Below are 23358 nucleotides of genomic sequence, written 5' to 3' on the forward strand. Positions count from 1 at the left end.
AATTATAACCACTCAGACTTGAGTGGTTATAATTTATGTTCTATTACACCAACTGTATTCACACATGTTCTTCCAGTGTAACACTACATATGCATAACCCAATAGGCTCAGACTCAATCAGACTACGTAGGGTATGGCCTCGAGCCAAAATTTGAGATGCTAGTGTAGTGATAAAGTTGATGTTTATTGTCAGTTCAAACTGCACAAATTTCTGTAGTGAAAGTTTGAAGCTTTTCAAAGGTGATTTTCCCCAGAAGCAGGTTCATATTGATACTCTTTGTCCTCCGCTCTCTCTCTTATTTTATATAATAACATCAACACTATAATTGTTATTATAATTCAATTATAAAATGAGGAAATTGAGACTCTCAAAGCTAATCTACAGTGCAAAGTGTGTGTGTGGGTCTTACAACTGTTGGGCTTGAAGTGGTTGAGGAAATTTTGATATTACATAAGAACAGACAACTGCTAGCCTAGCTGGAGCATCCCCCATATTTAGACTGCCCCATATCCTCCACAGTATTGTGTAGTGTGAGATAATTAATGAACAGTGTACTATTATCAATTAAATAGTTTATTTTAGTTGAATAAAGGAGCCAGCAGGGTCCAAGGTCTATCCCCCCTATATAGTAGGCTATTGTAAACTTGAGATCATTCACCGGCAGCCTTTACGAATGATTAACCTTGCTATTGGTATCTATGTACTGGCCAGACTGAAAACAACTATAATGACCAACTATGTATAATTAAGTTATTATTTATATATAAAATGATGATGTTTAGTGGAATAGAAAATTTACAAGTAACGCATGCTTGGCAGCTAGCTGTGATGCTAAGCTACGGGCTTTGAACAACACCATCTGTTACTATTTTTATTGTCAGCATAACACTACTCATTATTATAGGCCGTTGTGATTTTGAATTTTAAAGTGATGAGAAGTTTAAGAACCAGCTCAAAAAGGTGTGAACAAGCTCGACAAAGCAGGCGTAAACCACATGACTGACACCAGCAAAATAAAGTTACAGCAAAGTAGGTTACGGCAAAATAAATTTACAGCAAAATAAAGTTACAGCAAAAAAGAGAAACCATGCAGCCACTAGTAGAAGGTTATCAAGCAGAGGCCACATACATGTAATTATACAGCTGGCATCGCTACTACTGAATGAATACTATAATTCACAGGTAGATCTACAGTAGTAGATGATCTATACTATGAGATTGTTGCCAAATAATTCTCACTACAATAACATTAGTGGCATTGATGGAGATATTAGGGGACTATTCCTCTCTGCATTTATGTACACTTTGTACAATGGAGAGTGTGCTATACACGCTCTTCAATAACATGCCACTGAACCTTGTAAAAGCATGATGTGTAATCACTGCATTCTTGTTTAGATTACAACAAAGCAAGGCGGGTAGATGTGGTGGGAGGCGATGGATGGATATAATAGATAAGGTTCAATATCATAGTATATTCTTATTTGAAAGTGAAAATGGGAAAGACAAAATTATTTAGGAAAGATAAGGGAGAGAGTAAAAGAATAGACGAACTGTCTGTTATATGATACAACACAATAACAATAATAATAGTAATAGTAATGACAGTATAGCAGAGAGAGAGAGGGGAGTTCAGATGAGAATAAAGTAATTACAAAGATAGTATATGCAAAATCAGAGTAAATTAAAAAAAGTAAGTAAGAATACATATACTATATAACTAATCTTCAGCTATCAATCAAATGGATTACTATTATTATTACTATTAGAAGTACACATTAAAGGAGTCAGAGACATAAAATTATTACACAGCTGTCATTCGTGTCGATTACATGCTTCATCAGCCAACTGTAATTTATAATTGTAACTAGGAAGATGAATAGAATTGTCCCCTGTCATCTTTAAAGTATTTCTTTTATTGTTCGATTGCTGCCTCGATCATTCGTAGTAAATGTCAGTCACAGAGTGAAGGAAGTCTTTTACACTCTCATTTCTGGCTAGATCGTAAGGACTATCTCCTTCGTCAGTCAGTCTTAGAGGGTCGGCTCCAAGTGAAACGAGATAAGCAACAATGTCAAGTCGCCCGTGACCAGCAGCAAAGTGCAAAGGAGTACAACCAGAGAATGTCACCGAGTCAAAGTCTGCACTGCATGAACGAACGAGCGTTTGAATTATTTGGAACGTGCCTTGCTCGACGGCAAGATGAAGGGGCGTCTTTCCAGAGTGATGATCCTGAGAAAAGAGAGAGAGAAGGAGAGGGTAATGCAATATGAAGGTGAATTTATAAAGAAGACATACAGTATGAAAGGAAGGGGGATACCACAGGTGGCGTGTGGTTAGTCTAGAGGGTTTAGTCTAAGGGGCAATGAGGTAACATCTATAGATGGTATAGTACAAAGGGAGGGCTCCAAAGCTATAGGGCAGCAGGTGTATTTACTTATAAACTAATTAGGCTCAAGTGTCTAAGCCCAATCAGCCCACTCAGTCTCAATAAATTATATTTTACACAAATAGGGTAATAAGGTAAATATCCTCACCTCAAGATCAATGTAAACTCCAGCCTTGACCAGCCTCAGGAGTGCATCCTGGCTCTTGCTTAGAACTGCCGAATGAAGGCACGTCATTCCTTCGTAGTTACGGATTTCGGAGGCTCTCACGATATCGGAGGGACTCACATTATTTAGTATCTCTTGAAGACATCTTGAGTTGGCCTGCGAGCAAGCAATGTGAAGAGGAGTGTTCCCTTTGTGATCTTGTAAGAGTATAGACGCACCAGATTGCAGCAGCTGGGAGACAGCTTCGTTCTGTTGGAGGTGTAATGCCAAGTGAAGAGGAGTCTACACAGAAAAAATAATATTATTATTAGGAGTAGTAATAGTAATAGTAGTAGCTTGAAAGTGTTTTGTTATTATTATTGTAACAAATAGTGTGAGTAATGGAGATTGTTGTGATGAAAAGGTGTAAAAGTAAACAGAAACTTCATCATGACATGTTATGTGCATGTGTGACCGAGGAGGGAGGTGGGCAGGGGTAATTACCTGATAAAGTGAGTTTTGGTCATCGACACTGTTTCTCAACTGTGGATACTTGTTTATGAGTGACAAGAGTCTTGAAATCATGTTGGGCTGATTGTGAATAACAGCTTGATGCAAACCACTACAGAAAGACAAAAAAGAGGGTTAAATTATTAATTCTAAGCAATACATTATTACTGTACATTCATAAATCATGCAGCAACTATACTTACGTGTCTCCATCGTCATTTGGCAGGAGGAGGCTCAGTCCTTCTTGGAGTCTTTCCTGTTCGATAGCTCTTTGCTGCAACTGCAGGAGGTGTTCCTGATACTGGCGGGCATCAAATTTCGGAGAAGGAGTGACATCCATGCTCATCTCGTACGACAAATAGCTGTGACGTTGCTCTTCTTCTCTTGATTCAAAGGAAGAGCTTTGAAATGCTGGGGCACTCTTGCTTGGCATAATAGGAGGAGAGTCTGTCGCTACAAGTCTTTGGTATTCTCCCGATGATTTGGCTCGGTGGATTTGTGTGTTAGCTCCGGGGAGAAGAACCGTCGAGCAATGATTGTCTCTCTCGATAATGTCCTCCTCCTCTGCCTCGAATTCATTCTCTGTAGAGCCACGAGCGAGAAAACGTGGAGCAGAAGACGAGGCTCCTAGTTTCTGCCTCCTTCTCTTCAGTTCTTCTACCTCTGATCCAAGCCCCGAGTCGTACCTGTCAGATTTTGTCTCTTCTGCAGTGTGTTTAGCTGAAACTGGGGCATTAGCATTAGTCGCCTGCTGGACGAACCCACTCCCAGGGATAGGATAAAGAACAGTAGCGGAGGCAGAAGCAGAAACAAAACGTCTCTTCTGGGGTATGCGTGGCCCTCCTGCTTTACCTCCTGGTCCCCTGTGGACTCGGCTAGGACTGTCTTGCTGCCCGTAAGAGGAGGCAGGTATGGCAGCGTGTCTTTCTTCTTCGTCGTCAACGCAACCCCTGGATACTAGTCTGTAAGACATTGTTGGACACAAAGAAACTTTGTATAGATATCTGCTAGCCAATAGATAAAGTGTATTCAGTGCTTGGATCGCTTCAGTCGCCTCTTATAATATATACTAAATGAGTGAAAGGGAGAAATCCCTTATACCATATATGGTAGCCCTATTATGTGTCATTTGAATGGTGTTGTGACAATGAGTGAATGACATTGTGTCACAGGATAGGGTTTTTATTCGTCCTTTCTCTCTTTTTCCCCCTCTTTACAATCTGCTCCAGCTTTTATTTGTATTTCAAATTTAAATTCAAAATTAATTATACGTGTGCATGAACATGCAAAAATGGCTACCATGTAGTCAACTACAATACATCAGAGGCAATTTTAGACTAATGAATAGTCCACATTTTAGATTCACCATGTAATAAAAATTGAAGATCTATAATCGAAAGTCCGTACTTTTTTCCAAAAACCACACAAACAACTCTCTATAGCCCCACACTATGCTCTCAAATCGGTTTGAAACCAGTTTAGAAATACTGGTAAACCAGTTTACATGTGGACAATTTCAATGCAGTTTGAAACCTGACTTATCTAATAAACCACCTCAGGTAGGTGGCTTGAGATAATCAAACCGGTTTAAGTACTGAAGTGAAGCAGCTGTATTATGTATGCAATGTAGCATTAGATCTATTAACCACAGTTAGGTGTGGACACAATTAAGCTGGTTTCTGAACCACTTCGATCCAAACTGGTTTGTAGTAAATTACCAACAACTTTAATATTATTTATAATAATAATTATTATTATTTACTACTACTACTACTGCTATTATAATTATTTACTATTATTTATTATTATTGAGATGATGATTCAACGTTAACTGTTGTTGTTGTTATTAATTCCGAGTAAAGACCAGCCGGGGTTAGTCGCTGACCGAAATGTGCTGACATTTCTTCTATTTTTCTTTTCCTCTTAATATGGGGTGGAGAATAACTACAGAGAGAAAAAGATGACCCCTCTCTCTCTTTTCCCTTCTTTTCTTTCTCACCCTTCATTTTCCATTCGATGACGAGCACAAATGTTAATGACAGTTTGACGAACTAAAGTACTAAGACATCTACTACTGACAACCATACCATCTATCAATGGTCCACCTGGAGAACTAGAGGTGTGTGTGTGTGTGTGTGTGTGAAAGAGAGAGGGGGGAGATAGAAATTAATTTAATATAAAGGAAGGTAGTGACATTAAGTCATTCCTTTGGTGTTTATCAAGGATGGGAACTTCAAAGCATATTATAGCATAATGATCCATTCATAATATTTTAGTTTTAAGTTTATTTACAAGATGTATCCCTTCCAATCCATGTATAGACTTATTTACCCTTTATTTTACCACTCCTTCTCATTTTCTCATTCTCTCCCCCTCATCTCTCTCTCTCTCTCTCTACCTCCCCCCACTCTCTCTGTCTCTCTGTCTCTCTCTCTCTCTCTCTCTCTCTTTCTCTTACCTTCCAGTTTTGGCTGATATTTGATAAAGTCCAGATCTCATTTTATGTATAAACAGCACTGGTAGTGAAGGCTCGCTCTTACCACCAGGTCCACCGACACGATACAATAACTTACTCATTGGGACAAGAGGGAAGCTCAGGTGGTCCTCAAAAACCTCCAACCACACGACCAGAACAGCACAGTCTCTCGGAGGCTGTACACGCCTCCTGGGCGTGTCTGCAGACTCGGCCGTGAGGGTCGTACCAGCAGACGACTGACTAGTAGAGGCACGCATCGGTCTGGACAATCCGACTCCTCCTCCCTCTCCGGCAGTGACTTGGGATTTACTGACTCCGCTACCGGAGGGGGCGGACCAGGAAGGGAGGGGCTGAGGGGCCAGTAAGGAAGAGGGAGGGAGGGAGAGAGGGTCACCGGAGACAGAACTCGAGTCTGGACCAGAATCAGAGGATTCGACACTCCGTACGCTAGACACGGACTCATTGGCTGATGTGTAGTGAGTGGGCGTAACAAAAGCAATCTCTGTGATAGCGTCGGCGTAGTATGGGAAGGGTCGGAGAGGGATCTGAGCGTTTAGGATCCCGTGAGAACTTCCACCGTCTTCGGAGGTTTCTGGTCTTAGCTTCCCAGTGAATCCTGGGTGCCTGAACGGGTCAACAATCCAACCCAAACCATGAAGGAACTGTATATACTCACCAGATTTGTTTTGAAGAGGGAGCTAGGGGAAGGGAGGGGAGAGAGAGAGAAAGGAGGGGGAGGAAGATATGTGTACATGTACATAAATATCATACTTATCATGCATGACAACAACTTAACATGACCACAATTACTCTTTAACATAAGACAGCTATTAGCATATGGTAATGAGAATCTTCCCCTCGTTATACCTGAGTCCGCAATATCTCTTCCGGTTTAGCTTGCCCTTTACTGCAATACATGACAAATACAGTGTCGCAGTATCTCGTGGGCATCCTGTCCAAAGACCCCAGGGAGCTCCTAAAACTAAGAGAGGATGAATCAAGCAGGCTCAGTGACGGTTGACCAGGCAAACCCTGAGAAAAGAGAGAGAGAGAGAGGAAGGAAAAGGGACTGAAAGCATGGGACTATCACATTGCATAATATTAAACTGATGGGAATTGGAGTGATTTCAAGCTTCTCCGATCTATTGATGTTGTGCTGTGATTTGAGACATTGCGTGAGAGACAGAGTGAGGGAAAGAAAAATTCTAGGAATCTACATTTACATTATATATATCAGCAGCAGGAGCTAGACACAATGATGACTAAGAGTGAGTCATACGGCATGTATTTTGAATTGACAGGACGTGATGAGAGTCATCATGAGACACATAATGATGTGAATTACAATATATGTGATGTCACAGTGACAGTGTAGATGACATACATATACATGTACATGTACAGTTTCTGTTTAAAAGGACAGGGAAACAGTTTCTTGCCTTAGGACAAAACTCCAGTAGCTGTCATAAAAATAATAAATTAAGGACTCTTAATAAAATTAAATATTAGGAAAAAGGAAGGATGGTGCTATTATCAGTAGTGATATCACATCCTGGACTGTATAAATACATTAGTTTCAGCCTAGTGATCTCCATGGCAACAACAAAGCATGTATAAGTGTGTGTACACACTACAAAGGCAGTTGCCATGACAAAGGAAAGCATGTATTTTGCCAACTGTCTGTCTGGTGGATACCGTAAACCCCTGTCTACCAGACAGCATCAAATAAAGGCAGATACCATTACATACAGCAATGCATACTGTGAAACTTGCCAATGTACAAATGGACTGTACACATACATGTACATGTTTTTCTAACTCTCATCAAGTCTCATGCTTTCTTGATTGTTCAAAACTCTGCAATAACACAACAAGTGCATACCTCATTTACATACTTGGATGCATAAACACACACACCAGTGTATATTACGTACAGTGTCTATATTGTATGCTAAATGAAATAGAAAGCATCATCATCATAAACAACAAGACAGGTACAAGAGTGATAGTGTGAGAGAGTTAGTAAAGGAGTGAGATAATAAGTAAAGTTAGCGCACGACTGATAAGGCCTGGGCCATTACCTTCTCTACAATATAAAACAAAAATTAGCGTCTGTCAACTAAACCTGGCAAACCAAAACAGACACAGAAGAAAAGTGCAGGGACACAATGTGATACATTCAAGATGCTAATGCTCTTATATGGTCATAATAAGCGGCTCTAATGCCCATAGGAGTAAACTGGGCATTGGCATAATTTGTTTTCGAAATGCACAAGTAGCATCTGCCATTCATTGAAACAATAATAATAATAATACAATAGTAATAATAAAGATATGCCATTGTATGCAAAGACACATATATACATGTATATGCGCACACAATAGCAGTATATGCACAAGTATTGGATCATAGAGAAGAGAGTCATTACCTGTAGATGGTCCATATTTAAGAGTCCTAGATGACTCAGGAATAGTCTTGCTGTGTCTAAATTTTTCTTGACTCTGAGAGAGAGAGAGGAGGGAGAGAGGGAGAAAGAGAAGGAGAGAGAGAGAGAGGGGGGAGAGAGAGGGAGAAAGAGAAGGAGAGAGAGAGAGGGGGAGAGAGAGAGAGAGGGAGAGAGAAAGAGAGTACTTTACACAAGTGTATGACATACTCTGGTGGCTCTAAAGCTCTGGCAGGATTAGGGAAAGGAGTTTGATCTTGGAACCGTTTCAATTGAGACTGGATGTTAGACTCAACTCCAATCTAAAGGAAAGAAGAGGAGCCAGACAAAGATATAAAAAACAATCATACATTTCTACCTGATTGTTAGTTAATTGACTGAATTCTCTGTGTAGTGGTTTCGAAGACTCATCAATAATTTCATCCAAATTAGGAATAGAACCAGATCTACAATCAAATGCACAGCATATATATAATGCATTCAATATAAACTACATATCCATTGTCATACGTATGGTGTGATTAAAATAACAATGAGTGAGAGAAAGGTTATGGATATCTGTTTTCAAGTGATATCATTCATTGTGTTAGTCAATCACAGTCACCCCACATCCATAATCCAGTGATTATTATAGCATGATAAACTGCCCCCTGACTGTTATTCACCTCTTAGCTTTTACTTCTCTCTCCCCATTACTTTTAATTTTCCCATGATGACCTTATCTCACTCCTTCTCCATCCCTCTCTCTCTCTGCTTCAGTATGACCTTATCTCACTCCCTCTCTCTCTTCATAGCTGGATCATGATGATAATATTATAATTATATAATTCTTCCTCTTTCAATTCAGGCCTGGATCACTCTTTCTCTTTTTCCTTCTCTCCTTATGACCTTTTCCCCTCTCCCTCCCTTATTTCTTAAAATTATATATATATATATATATATATAACAAGGACTTCTTCTCTATAATAAGGAAATCTCAATCTAGTAATGTCCCAATCACCATACAAAATAGCTCTTCTCTCAGGATGTACATGTACACGTTACACACAGGTAGCTACATGAATTGCTTCATGATAGTAAAGGTCACCCCATCAATTCCTTAAATTCCTTCTTATTATTATCATAATACATGGACGTACAAATTGTACATAAATACGCATTAGATGCACGATAAGCAAACAGTATAGGAGATGTAGTGAAGAGGAAGAGCCCGTGTGGGAGGAAATGCAAGGGGAGAAAAGATAAAAGAAGCTATAATAGCATAGGGCTTGTAGCAAAATAAATTCATACTAAAATGTGACATCATATTTAGGAATAATTAGTGGTATGCATATGCACATGCATGATAATGAAAGGATATCTATAAAGTCACATGCTAATGACATCATGACATAGACTCTGGATGTTACAACATATGATTACATTACATAGCATTTCAACCTATTTGCAACTTCATATCCTACGAACATGGACCTACGAACTAGTACAAGTATAATCACCGTTGCTTGTTAATCAAAACTTCAAAAATGTTTAGAAAAGCAATGACATCAGATAGAGGACAAACAGGCAAGAAAATGCCTTACAGGAAATATTTATTAAATATAATATTAAATCATTGTTATTATTAATTTTTCCTACGATATCTACTCATCAATACCACACAAATGTACAGCACGCATATGATAATCATTATATCATATTGGACTGAGTTCAGTAGTAAGCATTTGTAACAGGGTAAGTACAATATAACTCGAACCGTCCCCCCCCCACACACATGCAATATAGAACAGTTGAAAGTATAGGATATACAGTTGCACTATACGCTAGCCAATATAGAGGTATAATGTTCTTAGGGGGTAAGTACAGTTCCTGATAGTTCATAGTATTCAAATTACAGTCACTCATCAAGGCAGCTGCATATCTGGTAGTACATTACCAAAGGTAATGAACCTTACTATTATTATGCTACAATATTATTGCTAAAGGTAATCAACCTTATTATTATTACCAGAGCTTACGACAGGATCATAGTGGCCATGCAGCATTTTGTCAGTGGATTGTCAAAGTTGCTATAAATCTCGCCAAAAACCTATACTATAGTACAGGGGCAATTTGACAAAATCACAAAAAGAGAAATCTCCATTAAAAATTTTTTTCCTGATACATACACATGTTCTTATGTTGTGTATCAACTTTGAGCTGATTCCAATTAAATTTGGATTTTTCCTGAATTATTTAAGTTACTCTAAAATCAGGTAAAAGTCCCTGTACTATAGTACATGGTCTCGGGCCAAAATTCGCCAAAATCGAAAAGGAGAGAATTCTACATTTTTATAATTTTTTCTGATACATATACATGTTCTAATGTTGTACATCAACTTTGGACTGATTCCAATCAAATTTGGATTTTTTTTTTACAAATTTTTAAAGTTGCTCCAAATGCCATGTACTGTATTGTAGTGCTTGTCAGCTCATGAAGCTCATGCTGTTAGCTCACTTAGCATGCTTTGTGGGAAGCCCTGATTATTACACATGGCTAGGTAGACAGATTATACAAGTACAAATGTTTGTTTACAATTTTACAAGTACACGTAGCTCTCCTTCTCTCCCTCTTTCTCTTGCATTATTAATCTCACGTACAACTTCAATCCATTGATCTTTCCTCCGTCCGGCCAAGGAGGGCGAACCAAATTTGGACAAGAAGGAGAAGTGGCTAGAGGAGTTGGACGAGGCTGACTTTTTAGATGCAAAGTTGAAGGCTAAAAAAAATAAAATATCAGCATTATAAAATATTAGTATTTAGTAATAATAATAAGTAACACTCATGATACATGCTATAAAAGCTCCATAGTTAAATGTACACAAGAACTGATGGTAAATAAATAGATTATAATTAAATGAACACAAGGACACATATAACATACAGAATCACTGCAAATATTGAACTAGAAAGGGAGGGGAGGGAAGGGAGGGTTTAGCAACAATGCAACATCAATGAATGATCAATGAAATTCCATGAATGCTCTGAGAGAGTATAAGCAGGTAGGCAATTAGCATGTACTCCCCCTTACTGCAAATGCAGTGTTTATACATGTACAGGTAAATACTAGGTAACAAGGTTAAAATATAAACTATGCCTATTCCCTTAAATGAAAATGAGGGAAGCACTGTAATAAACATGCTATAGACTCACATTGTGGCTTCTTGGATGATGTCGTAACTGAACAGTCCAAACTTGTCTACTTGAAGGACCTCTAATTACTCCAGTGACAGTAGGAAGAGTGCCTGAGAAAGAGGGAGAGAGGGGGACATTATACAAGAGTTCACAAGAGGGTAAGAGAGATACTAAAGGTGAGTGCATGACATTCTGTGAGTGGATGACCAAACAAATGGTCAGAGAAAGAGAGATAAGGGGAAGAAACTAAAGGTCATATACTCATATTAATAAAACAAACTGACACAAGACTAATGACATCATTACAACAGGCAGTTTATAGTACATAAAACAATGTAGTACAATCGCAATACATTACAGTATGGTCACTGTGTGTGACTCTGTAGTACTACCTTCCTCTTCACTGAATGACCCTTCTAGTAATCCCAATATCAATGAGTTATCAATCAAGAAATAACGAAACTTTGGCTAAAGAAAAAAAGAGAGAGAGAACAAATAAAAATATGATTTATAACCTAAAGGCATGTACACTGCACTGTGGTAGATACAGTGACATCACATGACATCACAGGTACCTATGCATAGCTAGCTTGAATGGAACTATAGACTTTATTATATCAGGAGGGGCGTGAGAAACAGAACTGACATTACATTATTAATAGCCGTAGCAATACGTGTACATGTACATGTAATTCTTATACATGCATTACTGATACTATTAACTATACCGTTTTATGGTAGTAATCAGATTGTTAGCCTGTACACACCCAATTACGAGTCTTACAACAAAAACTATATCAGCTAATTGAATTATGATTGGATTATCATTGGCTTCTAACAGGCAGAGTAATAGTAAATGGTAACTACAATAGTACTTGTACGCATAGCAATGCTGATAATAAAAAAACAATTTACACTATGTCTCATGCCCATCTGTCTGCCTGTCTTTCTACATTTCTAGAGTGTTCCCTCTCTCTCTCACTCTTTCTTTCACTCTTACTATAGCATGCCATAATAATGAAGTAACAGGTCTCACTTTATTCCATAAAAGGGCATCCTCTTACTACAAATTACATAAGCAACTAAGGTATTAATACCAACTGAGCAGTTAACCAAAAAAATGCTCACGATTTGACAAATAAAGGTCTTTTTCTCCTAATAAGTACACAGTGAGGCGCTATTGATAGGCAAAAATAAAAGTGTTTCCTAAACGGGGAGGATCCAATTTACAAAACAACTGAAGAACAACAACAACAACTCCTTACGCCGAAAAACAAACCTTATAAGGCCAAGAGTCGTTCAAACATTTTAAATTATTTATGACACGAACCATGTATTAATAATTATTGTGGTGTCATCTTGTCCAGAATACCATAAAAGATATTTTTTAAATGATGTTTCTTGTTGCATGCATTGATGTCCTTATGTAGAAAGTTTGAATCAATTCTGACAACAAATAACTATAATAATTAGTATATCCTTTCCAAATGATAATTGGCTCAGAAAGCGTGTTCTTATACATAATGATGCCCTTATGCTAAGTTGGAGTCCATTCTGCTTAAGCTACAGCTATAATGCACTATTGTAACCAGCCATTCCTTGAAATGATTTGCCTCCTTTAGCTAAACTATTTGATGCCCTTATGCTAAGTTGGAGTCCATTCTGCTTAAGCTACAGCTATAATGCACTACTGTAACCATCCATTCCTTGAAATGATTTGTCTCCTTTAGCTAAACTATTAATAATTGCTTCAATAAGATTTCTGTGATCAGTCAACGTTGACTATGATGAATGCATTACGATGAGGATTTTTTTGTGAGGAAAGTTTTGCTTAGTGTCAGAATGATTCAGAAAATTTGCTCACTTTATTAGAAATCAGAACTAACGCATACCGTACAATACCAACACTACATAATGGAATTATGCAGTCCTGGTATGTACATTATTACGCGTGTTGTTTAAATATATGAATATATACACACACATACATTATCATCCATGCGTGCGTGTATATACACATGTGCAGTGACCATTTTAGGACCAATATGGGATGTTTGTTGCCACGTAGTGGCCCTAATGGAATGAGTAAGGGTCTTGTATGAGAGATTTTTCATGTTTGCATAAACAGGGAGAGAGGCTGAGATCATACTAATTAGTATATTAAAAAGAGCACTAAGTGCTGCCTAGCTGAGACAGATTGAAAAAGAAGAATGAACAAAGAGAGGGTGAGTCCTAGGTCAATGATATTAGGTCAATGATATGCAAGGGCTTTTGGACTTATTGTTATTCTACCAGTACAGGGTAGAAGTGAAATAACACAAAGTTCATTGAAAGAGAGACAGACAGACGGACAACAGTAGAAGATAAACAAACTGAGTAACTATAAGTGCCTGTAAAGCGAAAGGGAAAGAAAGGGAATGAGAAAGAATAATAATAATAATTGTTAAGACATAAAGTCTACCCTCAAACAATGCATGGAGATAAGAGAGAGGAGGGGGAAGGAGGCATGGGAAAATAAAAAGAGGGAAATGACTGTGGGAGAGTAGAGCTAGTTGGGAGTATAGTCATCCCATTTCCCTCAAATAAGGAAAGGAATGTTCAATTTGGCAGTATCTAGAGGTCATGACAAGTACATGGAAGCAGATTAGTGTCATTTAGTGATCCCAGTTCCCTTAAAAAAAGGAAAGAAATATTCAATCTGGCAGTAGCCAGAGGTCATGACAAGTACATGGAAGCAGATTAGTGTCATTTAGTGATCCCAGTTCCCTTAAAAAAAGGAAAGGCAAATTAAATTTTGGCATTAGCCAGAGGTCATGACAAGTTCATGTACATGTATATGAAGACATAATAATTACAACCGAACAAAGGGGGAGAGAGGAGAATAAGGCAAAGGGAACCTATTACACAATAGTAAGTAAGCTATGAAAGGTAATAGCAATTGCAACAGTAATCAACAAGGATGGTAGTATTGTAGTGTTGGTGATAATCATAACATGAAACAGGCTATGCTTCAATCCTTCCTTACAAAGAAATACCGACTTACTATTGTTGTTGGTGGCGATTTGGTATTGTTTGTTATTAGCTGTTTTATGAGTTCTTCTTCAGTGAGGAGGGAGCCACCAGCTGCCGGCCCACATGGAGAAGGAAATGAGCCCTAAAAAGGGAGAGGAGACAGAGAGAGGGGGAGATAATGAAAGAGGGTATCTTAGAGTAAACAGGATCACTTTGTCATGTCGTTTATGCCAAAGGCAATCATGCTTGTATGAGTGACTTGGTATGTGTACACACAAAGCGTGTGCATGTAGAAAGCATGTATGTGTGTGTTTCAACAAAAAGGTATTAAATATTACCGTTTTGATGTCATTGAATATAAATATAATTACACATTACCAGACAACACATGTGTACAACACATCCTCATTATTGTGACTGACAGTACATTGTAATTATGAACAAAGGAAAGTCTGCAATGTGTGTATTAAATGTGTGTGAATAATTCTATCTTTGGTTGGTTGTGTGTGTGTGTTTGTGTACCCTCTCTGGGTTAATAGGACGTGTATTTGCACTATAACAAGGTTCAGGTCAGAGGAGAGGTGCAAGTATTAGGTTTGTTGTTGTTGGTGCTGGATATCCTTAACATCATGCATTGCTTGAGGGCGATTACACAATAGGTCCATAGAGCTCTGTATGAAGCAGAGCTCTATGCATGACAATGCACTCATTAATGAATAATGAGTGCATTGTCATGCTCCATAGCCATTGCAAAGCAGACAACACTTCGTTTTTTTTAAAGTTATATCGTATAGTGGTTTTTTGGGAGGGATTTATTTTGGTAAACTTGTAAATGGCAGTTTTTAATTTGGCGATTTTTTGTGTACACATGCATTACTGAGCATGCACAATAATGACTAGCAGTTTTAATATTGGGGATTCCACTTGCAAAACTGCCAAAATAAAAATAAAAAACACTATACATACAGTACTTTTCTAGAAATCAGCTTTTATTAGAAGAATAAAAAAAAAACAAAAAAAATCTGGTCTGATTAATATTGGCCGGGCTGGTGAATGAAGCCTATTCACAGACGTTATCCCACTACCGCTCAGCACGGAACCTTTTGCCTGCTCCCGCTAGGGCCTGGGCCGATACGGTTCTCATTATGCAACCTGGACATCACCGGACTCCTCCGCGATACCCATATTGATGCCAAACCTAGTGCGGGCGTCCGCTCAACATAGAGCAGCACCCCCCAGGAGTCCCGACCTCAAACCATCCACAGACCTCAGCCCTGCAGGTAGCTACAGTTACAGGCACACGCCACAGCGCCCAGCTGAGAAACCACCTTACAAATTTGGATAGTAAATCCAAACTACACTGCATAGTGGAGAAGAAAACCCACTTAGTTTTAAAGGCAGAAATTATAACATTGCAAATGCAACATTTAATAAAAAATGGAAATAAGGTTTAGTAAAATTACAACTGATCGCTCCTACAAAACTTACAAATTTTTCCATTATACAGTAGAGGAGAAACTCGGCCATTTCTCCTACTCTGCCAGATATTGGTCTCAACTCTTTGTCACCTATACACGCACACACACGTCACACAAAATATTACATTATTATTTAAAAAAAAACAACAACAAATTTATCTTCTTTTAAACTCCTTCCCTGAGTTCCCTCCACCACTGCTTCTAAAAATTAACACAAAAAGTTACATTTTACCTTTTAAAATGACGCCAGTCTCGCTCTAAAACCAACAGAAACAATGACATGATGATTGCTACCATGAGCAAACTAAAAACCACGCACCTTTGAAAATGTACCAGTAATCCCAAACTCCGTCACTCTCAAAATTGACGCCAAACAAAACTAGAGCAATGAGAACGAGTCTAGCCATCATTGGTATGAGAGGGTGTCCTACCTCATGGGCTAGAAGATGAGGGTGCTCCATTATCCATATGATGAGTGTGATGAAACCAGCAACAATGGACGTGTGGAGACTCTTTGTCTGGAGGAATGGTTTCTGCTGGGACTGAGACTCAATGAACTCGCAGACCCACTGGACGGCATCACGACAACCAACATGAGCTACCAGAAATAATAATAATAATAATAATAATAATAATAATAATAATAATAATAATAATAATAATAATAATAATAATAAGTGTTTGAGCTAGCATGAGTTTTTTGGGTCCATGGACGCGCATTTTGCCCTGGAGACTCACATTTTTCCCATGGATTTTTACAATTTTTTACAATTTTCAGTCAAATTGCACATTTTAAGGTGTCATTGGACTCATCTTTATGTTCATCTAGCTCAAACACTGATAATAATAATAATAATGATAATAATGATAAATAAATAATCCCCAACTCCCTCCCTCCCTCCCTCCCTCTCCCTCTCTCTTTCCCTCCCTCTCCCTCTCCCTCTCTCCCTCCCTCCCTCCCTCTCCTTCTCCCTCTCTCTCTCTCTCTTTGCTAACATAAAGCATCAAATTGAAGTCGTGCTAGATCAGAGAGCAACTCAAGAGCAGCTAAAGTGACAATGTTATCATTACTCCAGTTCTGTAGAGCAAAATGTGCCGAGAGACAAGCCTGATGGAATAATGTATTGAGAGACAAAGCTGAGGAGAAAGGGGGAGAGAAAGAAGAGGGGGGAGAGAAGGAGGGGGAGAGAAAGAGGAGGAGGAAGTAATAATAAATAAATAAAGTCATATGTTGATGTTCATGTACATATATATATCATAATAATAAAGTCATAATAATAAAGTCATATATAAATAAGTCATATGTGCCGAGAGACAAGCCTGATGGAATAATGTATTGAGAGACAAAGCTGAGGAGAAAGGGGGAGAGAAGGAGAGGGGGAGAGAAGGAGGGGGGGGGGGAGAGAAGGAGGGGGAGAGAAAGAGGAGGAGGAAGCAATAATAAATAAATAAAGTGAGAACAGTCGTCACAAGGGACAGAAGAGAAAGGAAGAACATAGATTCAATATGATTAGTAATCCAGTAATAACTGTGACGCACACATTAAAGTCAATAGTAAACAAACACACATCAAATCGATTACCATCCGATGGTTTCTCAGTACCACCAACACAATCAGCTTGATCTTCTTTCTCTTCTCCTCCTCCTCCTCCTCCTGACATCATCTTTGAAACTGAAGACTCGTATATGAATATGTCATGTATCAATATGTTGAAACCTTAAGAAACAGAGAAAAGATATACATGTATAAAGACTATGGGCATCTAATGTTTGCATACATTTCAGGCCAAAAGAACATACGTGTAGTACAGGGCAATTCGTTATAAATAGCTAGGAAAGAATTTTTCATTTATATATTTTTTTCTGATACACTATGTTGTGTAGCAAGTTTGAGTGGATTCTAATCAAGATTGGATTTTTTACAAATTTTTAAGTTGCTCAAAAATTGAGCCAAAAGGACTGAGAAACGAGAATACCAAGAGCCTACCGTGTAGCAGCATTTGCATGTTCACGGGATCTTTTTCTGTTTCCATTGCAGCAAACATGAGCTTGATTACTCTGTTCTTCAGCGAGTAAAAGGTATCACCGGAATCAGAGAGAGATTGGACAGTCCTTACAGAATCAAGTAATGTCACCAAATCTACACAAAATACAAAAAATGAACGAAATGTCATCTCTCAATCTCTCCCCTTTCTTTATCCCTTCTTTTGAGGTACCTGGTATCTTAAGATGTATATAGTGGAGAGGGAGAGGTAACATTGATAGTAGAATCTGAATTGAAGCCCTTCTCAATTTATTAACAGGGACATCACACCTGCAAATAAACACAAGAATAAATTCTATGCAGACTGTAATACCAAGTCTAGTAAAAATATTGTCGTTTTGAGAGCTAAAATTATTAGGATAAAAAAATAAATAATGGACCCTTGAGTTGCTAGACACCAGATAGTGAACCATTCACTACATTTGGTAGATCCAGTAACAGATGTTCACACTCAGCATGTTAAAAAAATTTAACGTATTTTTCAAACAGTCATAACGCAACCATTTAATAGTACTGTAACATTATACATGTATATATAATTATACCTAAATTTAACTTCATCGACATGTACTGGGAGTATATTCTCTATGCTGCTCAGGTACTGAGGTATTAGTATGTTGAATCCAATCAAATCTTTCCTCAGCAAAGAGACGGAGCCTAATATAGTCCTAGTTAAGACCTGACCTGTGCATACCTGGGGAGAGAGGAGGAGGAAGAGGGTTTCTAGTTCAGATATTTATTTTTAAATCGTGTACTTGTGAATCATAAGTGAGACAGACTGAGAGACAGTGATAAAAACGAGAGAGGTACACGCGTAGTACATCCTCTCCACATGGGAGCTGAGAGAAAATGTGACACAAACAACTAATGGCTTCAGCTCTACCAGCCTCATAATCTTTAATCTGTAGGGAAAGAGGGGGAGAGAGGGAGGGAGAGAGAGGGCAAGAGAGAGAGAGGGAGACAGAGAGGGCGAGAGAGAGAAAGAGAGGGCGAGAGAGAGAGAAAGGAGGGAAAGAGAAAGGAGGGAGAGAGAAAGAGAGAGGAAGAGAGAGAGAGAGAGAGAGAGAGGGAGAGAGAAAGAGAGGGGGGGGAGAGAGGGGGGGAGAGAGAGAGGGAGAGAGAGAAAGGAGGGGGAGAGAAAGACAAAGATACATGCACATGTGCAAAAAGGAGAAAGAGGAGACACGTGTATGTAGGGAAGAGGGGAAGAATGTTCAATTACTCTTTGGTGTAATTTCATTAATTCCTGGATATCAGCTACACTGCTTGTTGGCCTCTTTGAGATTAGAGAGAGTCCATTCCGATCCTTTCCGGTCCAAGCTGCTGCTTCAAAGAGCCAAACGCCAAATATGTGTAACAAAGAATTTCCTAAAAACAAGAGCACCACAATAAAGAACTAATTATCACTACTATAAAATTTACAAGGAAATTGTAATCAGTAGGTACAAAACATCTACATGGTATGTTTACATGCCATGTTTACAACTGTATTTCTAGGGTCAGTCCCAGAGCAAATTAATAACACTGTATGCACTATAAACTAACAGGCAGATCCAGTAACAAATTAAAAACAAATTCATAATTCCTGTTATTGCCAGGTATTGCTATTAAAACTCATCCAAGTGCTGAACAAGCCGGTTACAAAGTGGAGGACGTGTTATCATTGTCATGTTTACCTCTTGGCTTCCCGATCATTCCTTCGTCTTTCCTGGGGAGACTCCCCGTGGTCCTCCCCCTTGAAGTTCCACTCCCACCTGAAGCCGCAAGATCAAGAGCGGAAAATGGAGGAGAGGCAGGGTCGGGAGATAAATTAATATAAAATGGTTCGCTCACCCCTCCTCCTCCTCCTTTCTCTGCTTCTTTCTCTCCTCCTTTACTAGGGGGTGTTTGGACAGGGCTAGGGGTATAAAAGGTCGATTTCGAGAGAGCAGTCGAAGTCTCTTTACGTCTCACGCTAGGAGATCTAAACCCGACAGACCCCGGCTTTAGAGCAGCACTCAAACCAAGAGGCTTTCCACCTTTACCACCCTTAGCATTGGTGTTAAGGGACGAATCCTGCCCAATGAATATCGTGACTTGTTTGAGCAGGGCACTCATCGCCTCTTCAAAGATAAAAGGCAGCATGTCAACACAGCTCTGGACGGAGGGGGTAAGGGGAGAGGCCCCAACGCTACTCCCGCCCAGGGCACGTCGGAAAGAAGGAGTCCCAGTTATGACGTCAGGATGTAAGAGGTCGACAAGGTTACCAAGAGTGTGTAGCAGTCTGAACCAGGCCTGGACTGTTATGCTGTAATCCAGGTCCTTTATCAAGGGATTGAAATCAGAGCCCGAGAACTGGGCGGAGCCAAATAAAGACGAATTCTGTTGGCGTAAAAAGGAGAGGTGTTTGCTCCCGTAGAGATAAGAGACAAGGTGGGCGGAGAGAGAGAACATTACTTCTGACCACTGCTGGATCAGTTGGGGATGGTGGCGCCACCGACAGCAAAACTCCCTAAGAGTCTTCCATAGATTAGGAACAGGGAAAGTATCCTAGAATAAACAGGAATATACTGAGTAACGTACACATGTACTGCTAGTATAATTATTGTTTACGTGATAGACAAAATATTTGGCTTGGCAATTTCTCCGAAAAAATGTATTTGGCAAATTGTATGTACATTGTACATGTACAGTGCAAATTGGCAATTTTATGGTTGAGCATCTTCAGAATGAAAGAACATTAACGGCTAATTAATTATACAATTACCGGTGCATTTTTCATGGATCCAAAATATTGGGTTTGGCAATTTCTCTGAAATCATATCATTGGCAGACTTTATATACATGTGCATGTACAAATGAGCAAATTTTACAGTTGAGTATGCTCAAAAATAACAACCAATTAATTATACAATTAATTTTTTTGTAGATCCACCAATCCACCCATCATAAATTCCCGACCAATACTGTAAAACTACAAATTTTAGCGTGCTACTTATTTTAGCGTGCTACTTATTTTAGCGATATTAGCGAAGAGCCTAAACACGCTAAATTTAATATTCGCTAATAAAAACACCCGGTCACGTGATCACAAAATGTCGCTGATACCATAGATACAGTATCTATGCTGATACTATACAAGTAGATGGCTCTCTTCTGCTCGGTCGGCAAGACTACCAGAGGAAGGAGAACCCAGTGGAATGACAGCAGCAGCTAACAGAAAAGTGGGAAAGGTTTAATGATATGCCAAATTTAATAGTCGCTAATTTGACATTTAAGCATAAACGCTAAATAAAATAGCCGCTAACATTAATAGGTTTACAGTATGTAATAAATGTACCTAAAGGAGTCAGTTATTAGCGTGTACTTATTTTAGTGATCTTCACAATACTTACATTTGGCTGGTATTTAATTTAGTGTTTTGATCATTTAATATTAATATATATTAATGATTTAAATCAGAAATTAAAGTTAGCGTGGACTTATAGGTTAGGGATTTTTAAAATCGCTTAAAATTCGCTAAATTAAATACTCACAAACAATTTTCTTCTTAAAGTAGTTAATACAAGGTATAAAATAAGAAAAATGAAGAAACTAGATTGTATCCATGCATACATGTACATGTACATTACTATACATGTACTCTTACCTTACAAGCCCTTAGCCAGGCAGAGAAGAGGACCCTAATGAGTGACTCACATAAACTCGTTCCCAGACTCGGGCTCTGAGAAGGAGGAGACAGCAACAAGTCGCAGATGTGAAGCAGAAACTCAAAGACCGACGCCCACGTATCCCTATTCATATTTAGCCCTTTAACAACCATCAGTGAGCGTACGATATCAATGACTTTCTTGCAGAGGAAGGCGTGGTCCTCAAGGAGTCGGGGCTCTCCCTCTCGCGGGACGAAGAGAGAGGAGAGCTGTGAGAATATTATTTGAGCGTAGTGATTAGGATCCTGTCTAATAGGTAGTGGTACTGTGTTCTTTTGAAAGTAGAGTGAGGAGAGCCAGTCTTGATACACATCAACACAGCCTTGCAGTAAAGAGAGCTCACTCAGTGGGAGGGTTAGGCCATATCCAACTGTCTGCATTACCCACTGGACATGCTCTGAGAGAGGAAACAAGGTAAAGGATAGGAGGAGGAATGGGAGTGAGATAATAATAATTATATTAAAAATCATATAAGACAAATTAAAATATGGAGAGTCAAAAGTATCGAGTTTATATTATGCCCAAAGACCGCGTGCAAGAATAAATGCCATAAAAATACATGTACATGTATTTTGGCTTACAAAAATAATCATCGTAGTTAAAATTGGCTGCATAATATAAGGGGATCATGCATTTAAAATGTCCTTTTAAAATGAAAGTTATTTTGGAGCCATTTTATGGAAAAGTATGGGCTATAGTACAGGAAAATTATCAAAAATTGGCCTATTTCTTTAGATGGCCATAACTTGAAAATTGCTTGTCGGAATCGACTCAAACTTTCTAGATAGCATAAGTACATCGATATGTATTGGAAAATGTAATAAAAATTTGGGGTGATTTCGGAGCCATTTTTTGGAAAAACCATGGACTATAGCCTTGGGTGTTTTTCAAGAAATGGGCCATTTAAAAAAATGACCATAAGTCAAAAATTTCTTATCAGAATCGATTCAAACTTTCTACACAGCATAAGGACATCAATATGTATCAGAAAAAGTAATAAAAATTGGGGGTGATTTCAAAGCCATTTTTTGGAAAAAACCATGGACTTATAGCCTTGGGTGTTTTTCAAAAAATGGCCCGTTTTTAAAAATGACTATAACTCAAAAATTTCTAATCAGAATCAACTCAAACTTTCTACATAGCATAAGTACATCAATATGTATTAGAAAATGTAATAAAAATTGAGGGTGATTTCGGAGCCATTTTTTGGAAAAAACCATGGGCTATAGTACAGGGGATTTTTCAGAAATTGGCCTATTTTTTAAAATGGCCATAACTCAAAAAATTGAAGTCGGAATCAGCTCAAAATTTCTACACAGCATAAGGACATCAATATGTGCTAGAAAATGTAATAAAAATTGAGCATGATTACAAAGCCATTTTTTGAAAAAAACCATGGGCTATAATACAGAGTATTTTTTCAGGACCCATTTCTTTATATGGCCATAACTCTAAAATTGTGGACTAAGATCTGATCAAACTTTCTCTACATAATATGAATGTACATGTACATACTTGCAGTAAAAAAAACACTAATACATGTATTAATAATTTAACTTCAATACATACTAATGCTCTTAAAAAGATCGAACTGATTCTGACACAAAAATTTTTTTTATGAAGAACAAACTTTTATCAAAACTTAAACCACGAGTTTCAAAATTGCTGCAAGCTTCCGAGTTCCAAGCACAAAACAATAATAGAAACAAACACAAGTAATAAATTATTTCTATTTTAAAATTAAAATAGTTATTATTAATTTTCCACCTGGTAAAGAGAGGGGGTCTGTGTCACCAATACTTTTTCCCAGTACAAGCTCTTGTAATGAGCGAATGACAGGACCTACTACTTCCCTCCCAACGGCAGAAGGAAATGAGCGGAGAACATTCTCTTCAGAGGAAGACTGTGAAAGGATGGAGTCGGCCAAGGAGACGCACTCTGAGTACATTCTTTTTTTTTGGCCTTCTAAAAGGGCGCCATTTTTAATTTAATTTT

The 23358-nt window shown here is 38.4% G+C and overlaps 2 protein-coding genes across 3 annotated transcripts; both read right to left on the reverse strand.

The window, feature by feature from the left end:
• Window positions 1-1456: 1456 nt before the first annotated feature.
• On the reverse strand, window positions 1457-4162 carry LOC105313076 (NF-kappa-B inhibitor epsilon-like). Its single transcript, XM_011406213.2, has 4 exons — window positions 3249-4162; window positions 3040-3157; window positions 2539-2838; window positions 1457-2233 (listed from the first exon to the last, which is right to left on the reverse strand). The coding sequence occupies exons 1-4, from the start codon at window positions 4016-4018 to the stop codon at window positions 1940-1942; spliced, it is 1482 nt and encodes a 493-aa protein (XP_011404515.1). The 5' UTR covers window positions 4019-4162; the 3' UTR covers window positions 1457-1939.
• A 583-nt stretch (window positions 4163-4745) lies between these two features.
• Window positions 4746-23357, reverse strand: LOC105313078 (ral GTPase-activating protein subunit beta-like). Of its 2 annotated transcripts, XM_019997704.1 has the most exons (26): window positions 23131-23357; window positions 21303-21760; window positions 19351-20203; window positions 18897-19042; window positions 18430-18576; window positions 18220-18368; window positions 17847-17944; window positions 17618-17770; window positions 17213-17347; window positions 16935-16979; window positions 16627-16722; window positions 16062-16228; window positions 15950-16009; window positions 15863-15887; window positions 15641-15720; window positions 14184-14294; window positions 11533-11608; window positions 11159-11250; window positions 10606-10724; window positions 8324-8411; window positions 8176-8267; window positions 7951-8023; window positions 6389-6553; window positions 5504-6219; window positions 5045-5158; window positions 4746-4989 (listed from the first exon to the last, which is right to left on the reverse strand). In XM_019997704.1, the coding sequence occupies exons 1-26, from the start codon at window positions 23309-23311 to the stop codon at window positions 4851-4853; spliced, it is 4578 nt and encodes a 1525-aa protein (XP_019853263.1). In that variant the 5' UTR covers window positions 23312-23357; the 3' UTR covers window positions 4746-4850. The 2 variants fall into 2 exon arrangements, with proteins under 2 accessions (XP_019853263.1, XP_019853264.1); XM_019997705.1 differs by lacking the exon at window positions 16935-16979 and having other exon boundaries at window positions 16627-16767.
• Between the last annotated feature and the right edge of the window lies 1 nt (window position 23358).

This window comes from Amphimedon queenslandica, unplaced genomic scaffold (assembly GCF_000090795.2).
Source record: "Amphimedon queenslandica unplaced genomic scaffold, v1.1 AMPQUscaffold_13356, whole genome shotgun sequence".
NCBI lineage: Eukaryota > Metazoa > Porifera > Demospongiae > Haplosclerida > Niphatidae > Amphimedon > Amphimedon queenslandica.

Bases quoted from the DNA above. Each gene is read 5' to 3' on its own strand.
- LOC105313076 (XM_011406213.2), bottom strand. From the start codon at position 4,018: ATGTCTTACAGACTAGTATCCAGGGGTTGCGTTGACGACGAAGAAGAA. The intron at 2,839-3,039 runs GTAATTACCCCT...TTTTCTGTGTAG, and splicing joins ACCAAAACTCACTTTATCAG to ACTCCTCTTCACTTGGCATT. The intron at 2,234-2,538 runs GTGAGGATATTT...CTCTTTTCTCAG, and splicing joins GAGTTTACATTGATCTTGAG to GATCATCACTCTGGAAAGAC.
- LOC105313078 (XM_019997705.1), bottom strand. From the start codon at position 23,311: ATGTACTCAGAGTGCGTCTCCTTGGCCGACTCCATCCTTTCACAGTCT. The intron at 16,768-17,212 runs GTAATCGATTTG...CTTTCTCCTCAG, and splicing joins TACTGAGAAACCATCGGATG to CTTTGTCTCTCAATACATTA. The intron at 6,554-7,950 runs GTAATGACTCTC...CTCTTTTCTCAG, and splicing joins TAAATATGGACCATCTACAG to GGTTTGCCTGGTCAACCGTC.